The sequence below is a fragment of the Galleria mellonella genome, unplaced genomic scaffold, assembly GCF_026898425.1.
Source record: "Galleria mellonella isolate WM207_F2 unplaced genomic scaffold, CSIRO_AGI_GalMel_v1 utg1267, whole genome shotgun sequence".
Lineage (NCBI taxonomy): Eukaryota > Metazoa > Arthropoda > Insecta > Lepidoptera > Pyralidae > Galleria > Galleria mellonella.
This window is the reverse complement of record NW_026441987.1, coordinates 175,185-182,339: the sequence shown is the minus strand read 5'-3', so window position 1 is coordinate 182,339 and position 7,155 is coordinate 175,185. Positions and strand designations below refer to the sequence as shown.

At 32.3% G+C, this 7,155-nt stretch overlaps 1 protein-coding gene across 1 annotated transcript in view; it reads right to left on the bottom strand.

The window, feature by feature from the left end:
* Positions 1-506: 506 nt before the first annotated feature.
* The window catches only part of LOC113520233 (tight junction protein ZO-1-like), a 133,163-nt gene continuing 126,514 nt past the window's right edge, over positions 507-7,155 (bottom strand). The window contains 4 exon segments of the mRNA XM_052901048.1: positions 507-1,714; positions 2,995-5,477; positions 6,389-6,464; positions 6,931-7,033. Coding sequence (XP_052757008.1) covers positions 1,491-1,714; positions 2,995-5,477; positions 6,389-6,464; positions 6,931-7,033 — 2,886 coding nt within the window. The 3' untranslated portion in view covers positions 507-1,490.

The window sequence follows — 7,155 nt, the reverse complement described above, 5'->3', positions numbered from 1 at the left end:
TTTAAATAAGCTAATTTCTGAACTACCAGTCAAATTAGAAAAAAATATTTTTACTTTCGATATTTCTCGAGGAAAGTTACAAGTTGTTAGACTTCGTGTTACCAACACGAGCAAAGCCGCTGTATACAGCTATAACTTTATACCGGGTCAGTGACAGTGATAACTGTAGGTAATTATAAAACGGAGTTCAATTTGTATCAGTTAAAATTAATGTGATAATTTTATACATCCAACAACTCAGCAACATTTTAAAGCACCACCGTCGCTTAGGACTATATATCTATACAAATCCTTGCAATTTAAGCTTCGCATGAATGTGTATGACTCGGCTTAAAAGATTCTCACGATCATCACCTCTTACTAGCGAATACTTAACACGATTCTCTGCTTTTGCTTGATTATATATTATTTCTCAATCATTAATATATAGCTATCAAATCTTTGTAGCTATTATATGTATATAAGAATCATTACATTTATCAAGGGCTAAGTAAGAAAAAAACATGTTCATTGGATATAAAATTTAATTATCGAGTCAAAAAGTTGACTCACGATATTGCAAATAACAAAAAAAAAAATATACAACACCAGCAATATTGAGGGTAGATAGGTACAGTATGAGTAATATAAACCGATTCGAAAGATAGTGCAGACATAAAATTAGCATTGATTGATGTAATTTTAAAATAACAGTAAATACCAATTAAAATTAATATACAATACATCATTATATTATATAATATAGCAACAATACAATTTTATACCTACGGAAGCCAAATTACAAAAATATCGAATTTTATTAAATTCCTAACGTTCCAATACGTACACATTTCCTAAATTTAATGCGCAATGCATTTAAATAACATAATAATATATGAACATCACTAAAACTATATCCGTACGTCTAAGTTATGGTATTTCTTAAAATAATTCTTCTGGCAAAGCATAACATTATGGTTCATTCAAAAACCTTCATTTCACCTATTCTTTACTACAAAACGTAACCGTGGTACAAAGCTCACTGAGATTCCTAAAAATGTACGTATTTAATTTAATATTACTTTTGCATAATATGTATATTGTATTATTGATTAGCACCACTAACTTACCAAAGGCAAAATATTTAATTCATATATCTAGGTGGGTATCAAGGCTATATTTAAAATAAGAACCTGGAATAATTGTTACCATACCAATGCCTTATATTGTTTTAATCAAATCACATTTTTTTTTTTTAAATATTTTTTACGTAATCATGCAAAAAACATATTGTAAAAATGTTAAGTTGTCTTCAAATTTCTTAAAGACAAATCATTTTACTAGTACTTACAATGAACGATACCAAAAAGATACGAACTAATAACACTGTACTAATTATTCAGTCAAAAGAGTTTGAAATTTTATTTTATAATAATTTCATTTCTTAGTACATTCTTAATACACTATAATTTAAAATTTCGCCAATATAAAATTTAAGGTTTAATACAATATTAAAAGTGATCGACTTTAACAGCGACTGTGTTTAATGTTGTGGTAGCGGGCAGATGTATTTGATCCCAGTCGGTGCTAAGATGTGCCTCAGTGTCAGTGGCCTTGATGGTCAATCCCAGGGAAGGCACGGCGTTGGCACAGTGCGGCAGGCGAAGGGTTACAGGTCTTAGGAATACCAGACCTTGCGGGCCACACATAACCAGTGGGGACAGCATCGCTTCACCTGTTTTGGCGAAAATATGTTCAAATGTCTTGTAAGTGCACTTTGGAACAGTCAAAGGAAAGACTGTGAATTAGATATTTTAAAACAATTAGTAAGTAACACATTTAAGTAGTGAAAAAAATTGTAAATTTATAAAATCTAATCAATAAAAGGTGTAGAAAGTTGTGATAATTAAATGTTTGGTGCAAAGTTGTGAGTTAAAGGTAGTTTGGTGGTAATAATGAACTTATTAGATTTAAATTGTGTAAATAAAAACATTAAGGTAGAATATTCAACACACAAACACAAATCGCAACACGTTAATGCATTTTGTTAATCATGCAAAGCACAGATAGAGAAGACAGTATGATACAAGTGTATCACTAATCACTGAAGCAATAATCATTGAAAGAAAATATTTTAGACAAACTCCGTAAAATAGAGAGCGCAAATATTTTTAAGCCCAATGCAAAATTAGGATACTGTTAAGTTCGTCTGTGTGTCGTAGCATCATAGGTTCCAAAATGACTAGTTTAATTGAGATAGTATATATTTTTGTTGAAAATGAGTTAATTTATTAGAAGTGTCTTTTTTATTCTCGTAATTGATACCAATTAAAAAATACAAAAAGTAAAAGTATCAAAGTAAGATAACAGCACACTGCACAGTAAAAACGAAGAAGCAAAAATAAATATTTTGATAATCTTTGAGAACAAACAAACACGGCACGAAAAACATTATTTGTTGCACAATTATATACAGTGCACAAAATGATGTGTTCATAAACATATAACATACGATTATATAGTTGGCTGAACGTTGCAATATCGTCTTCTTCTCTCCTCTATCTCTAAGTACGAGTGTATTGTGCGGTAGAAGCTGCGCAAATTAAACGCTTCGTATGATTTAGGGCCCTTGTTAGTTACATATATTAATATAAGTGCTAATTATTATGGCATTAATATATATGTTAATTATATAAAAAAAAACATGCACAATAAAATTAAATGATCTGTACATTAAAATTAAAGGTTACTTGCTATTTTATAAAAAAATATAGAAGTATATAAAATAATTATAATAGATTATAATCCGCATGCCATAAATAAACTTCATGCAATGTAAAATTTACAAAACAACAATTTCTATATCACAACAGATATCAGTGCCTGCAGTTGCAAAATAATTCACATTTACGACACAATTCTCAATTCTGTATTTTCATTAGCAAACGTTAATGGCCAATTAGTAAGTGCTGTCTACGATACTACAGTGAGCGTGCCCCATTATGAAAGCATTACCGTTGTCCATATCGATCGGAGGTCCCCCCACTCGCTGGCTGAGCCTTGGATCTGACACCGTAAAATATATCTTTTGCTTGATCCCTGGAGCAATCGCTTTAGGGGGTATAATTAAAGATACGCCCCATTGTCTGTCTTCTAATACCCCACCTTCACTATCAAATATGCCCCAAGTAGTATGCGGCCCGTCGGGTTCAACGTCATCTGTTTTGTTATCAGGTTCTTTTTCTTCAGATGTAGCTGCCTGTACAGTTATATTCTGATTGATAACTGTGGTGTCGTTCTGACTATTAGACATATTTTCAGAATTGTCTTGGCTAACCTCTGGACTTTTTTCAATAATTTTATCACAAAAAGTTACAGTTCTATTAGATTTGGAAGATCTTTCATTTAAATCCTGCGATGTATATGGAGTACTCTGTGGTTTATTTTCAAAATTCATGCTACATTCAGAAGCATAATGGGTCTCCATTGATGTAGTAGATTCATAAGGAACAGGAGAAGTAGTCACCTTTAGAGCATTAGAAATGTGATCTGCCTTACCGTGTAACCTTGGTGCATACATCGGTTCACCTTTCAAAACGTTTGCATCGTTATTTAGGGATTTTTCTTTTTCCGCATCAGTTTTAGAATCGGTTAATCTTAATTTTGAGAAGTCAATCTCTTGGAATGTTTCCTTTTCTAATAACGGCGTTTTATTTTGCAATTCTGATTTTGATTGATATATTGGTTCTCTTCGTGATAAGTGATTAGCATCGCTTAATTCATAGGGGCTACTTCTTTCACTACTGTCCTGATCAACTACTTGGGGTGGTTCTTTTGTTTCCTGGTGGGATTCGTAAATAACACTGTCTTTTAATTCCCTTTTTGAAACGTATAGTGGTTCTCTTATTTTTGCTGCATCACTTTCATTAGATTCTTTACGCGTCTGATATATCATATCTTTTTTTGCTTGATTTCTTTGTTTTATTATTTCCAATTTTTCTTCTAATCTAATACCGTAACTAGATTCTTTGCTAGCTAATAGAGCTGCCTTTTGTGATAAAATTTCTTGTTTTGATACATATGTGCATTCTGCTGATGCCGGTCGTATTTCATGTCTGAATTCAGACATTTCATTTGAAGTATTATATTGAGTATCAGAACAACTTGATTTCACTTCAGATCTGGTGGCATATGGAGATTCTGTCTGGCTTATCCTTTCTAGCATTTCAGTCCTTGTAGCATATGGAGGCTCACTCATACATTTACTCATAGGCGAAATTCTACCAGGGAAATTAATAGGAGTTTGCACCCTTCTATCAGGTCTTATAGCATAAGAATTTTCAGACCACGATGTACTAGGTGGTGGATCATAAGTTTTTCTACCATAAATAGGTTCTTTACATGTAAAAGAACCATCCATTCGTTGTTTCAATAATTCATCTTTTGTGTTATAAGGTGATTCTGAAAATCTTTGCCGTAACATTTCTTCTTTTGTTGAATACGGACTTTCAGATATATTTCTTTGCCGTATCATTTGTTCTTTACTAGAATATGGCGATTCACTGTAAAAAGATTCAGAATGTCTTATCACTTCTTGTTTAGTTGCATATGGACTTTCTGTTTTCATCTCATGTCTTGTCGCATAAGGACTTTCCCTTACACATTCAGCTTTAGTAGCATAAGGAGGATCTAGTAAAGGCATAGCCATGGTCTGGGGATTCCCGTAAGGGTTTTCATAACTGTGAATGGATACTTCAGACCTACTTGCATATGGATTTTCACTAGATGTATCATATACGGAAGTGTAAGTTCTTCTTGGCTTTGGAATAGGGTCGTAAATAATATGATCTTTACTTTGGTATATTGGTTCTGGAGGTAGTGGTTGTGTAGGATGAAATGGTTCGTGTTTTATTTGCTGTTGTCTTTGGTAAATAGGATCTATTTTGGTAATCATATTAAAGCTGGATGTTTGGCCATAAATTCCTCGCCTATTATAATCAATGAGAGAATTCTGTCTGCGTAACAATGGGGTAACTTTAGGTTCGGTTTCAATTTCGCACATAGAATTTTGTCTCCTCAGATTTTTGATGACAGGCTTGGCGTCGTAATCTCTAACTGTACATATGGATCCATTTCTGTCATCACAAAACGAACTTTGTCTTTTCAAAATAGGCTTTAGAACGGGCTTCTCACAAGATGACGAGTTACTTCTTTGCAACATTTGATTTCGGATTTGCGTATTTCTCATATGTATGCTCAAATCGCCCAGGTCTGACTTCTCTCTCCTGAGCATAGGAGCTTGATAGATTGGTCTCTGTTGCAAGTCACTTTCGCACAGTGACTTCTGTCGAGACACTTTTTGCGAATTTTTCGTTTTCGAACGGAAAAGATCTAATACTGCATTTTTAATGAACGATGGCTTTTTGGATAATTTCTTTTTAGTTTTTGGCGAAAATGTCTCGTCGCGCTCCACACTCGAGTTCACGACATCGGACGAACTGCGGAAACCCACAACCAAATACCCACTTAGTTACTCAATGATTTAAATATGGACACCTCAGATGATTCAGTATTTAATAATACCGCGGTATGATGTGTTAGGTATTTTAGAAAAAGGAAAATAATGAAGAATCTGAAATGTCACACTGATGACCATTTTTTAAATGAATTTTGTGATTCTGTAAAAAGCATATTGAAATAAATGACGAAGAAATGTAGATGAAACAAAATAAAAATAAGAAAAAGATAAGTATGTTTCCTGATATGGATGATATACATAAATTACTAAATATGTGTACAAATGAAAGAAAACAATAAAGTAATTTTAAAGAAAGTAGAAAACAAAATTAAATGATGTATGAGTAAAGTAAAGGATATAGGGATATTTTAATTCAATATGCTTTTATTTAAATCATCAAGTTGCACTAAAATGCAGACACGCACTGCCAATAATCGTTTTGATATGAACAATTCAAAACATTCTAAATAACAATTACATTATCTATGATGTTATTACAATTTACAGACTTACGCCCAGATATACAAATAAGTATATGTTACAAAATATATGTATAATGTTTATAACCATACAAATAACCATAACTAATACTGTGGCCCGACAAGACATTGTTAGTCGTTTGTGAAGCGATCGGTGTTTGCATGTTAGAGCAAATTGTACAGGGCTTTAAGATATACTAGAAAAATCCTAGATTCTAAAAATCACAAATTTTGGGAACATGCATCTCGAAATGTATCTTTAAATGTTTAAATTCTTTCTATAGATGGATCGTACATTTTATACGCTTTTAAGCAAAAGATTGAGAATTTAGACGAATAAGTGGGGTGCTATTTTAAAAATACCTAACTCTAGTGCTGTGAATATTGTCACGTGGAGAGAGAATTGACCTACCTCAAGTTATGCATGTGTTGTGGTTTTCTGTATAATTCAAAAGCTGAACCGCGTTGTTCTCTGCTACCAGCTAAATCTGTTAAAATAATAAATATTTAAGAAGAAGAAAAAGAAACACGCCAATAGGCCTAACCTTTATTATGTAACTTATTGATTTATTCCAACTGCGAGTATTAGAATTATTATAATTTTCCAAAATATGAATAGCTAGTAGTATGCTGTCTTAATCTTGGATAGCCAATTTTGTTATCAATCAAATCAGTTCAGTAGCATAAACTTGATCTAGAAATAAACATACAAACATCTTTACAAACTCACATTTATAATATGAACAAGAATGAATATTATTATAGGATTGATTAAGTATTTAAAGTATTTATGTAATAAAATTATTTATAAAATAAATGCTATCACACTGTTCGCCAATTTTTTTTTTATTCTTTATTGACCATATTTGCTTTTAATTTATTGTAATTTTTTATTTACGTTCATATTATGACAACGAACTTTATGTGTGTGATAAATTATCTATAATAACATACCAATGAGATGTGGATTGTGTGGCAGGTTTATGGCGCGATGATGTGACGGCGGGCCGGAGTAAGGCGGTGACTGCGGAGGCATCTGACCACCATACATATTTTGCTGAAAAAATATTTGATTTTTTTGTTCTGTTTTCCTTATTAATCGGGAAGGCAAAAGGATCACGCTTATACAGCTGTTGTGTACAGTTAATTTCTGGTATTGATTCTTTTCCGTTTTGGTAG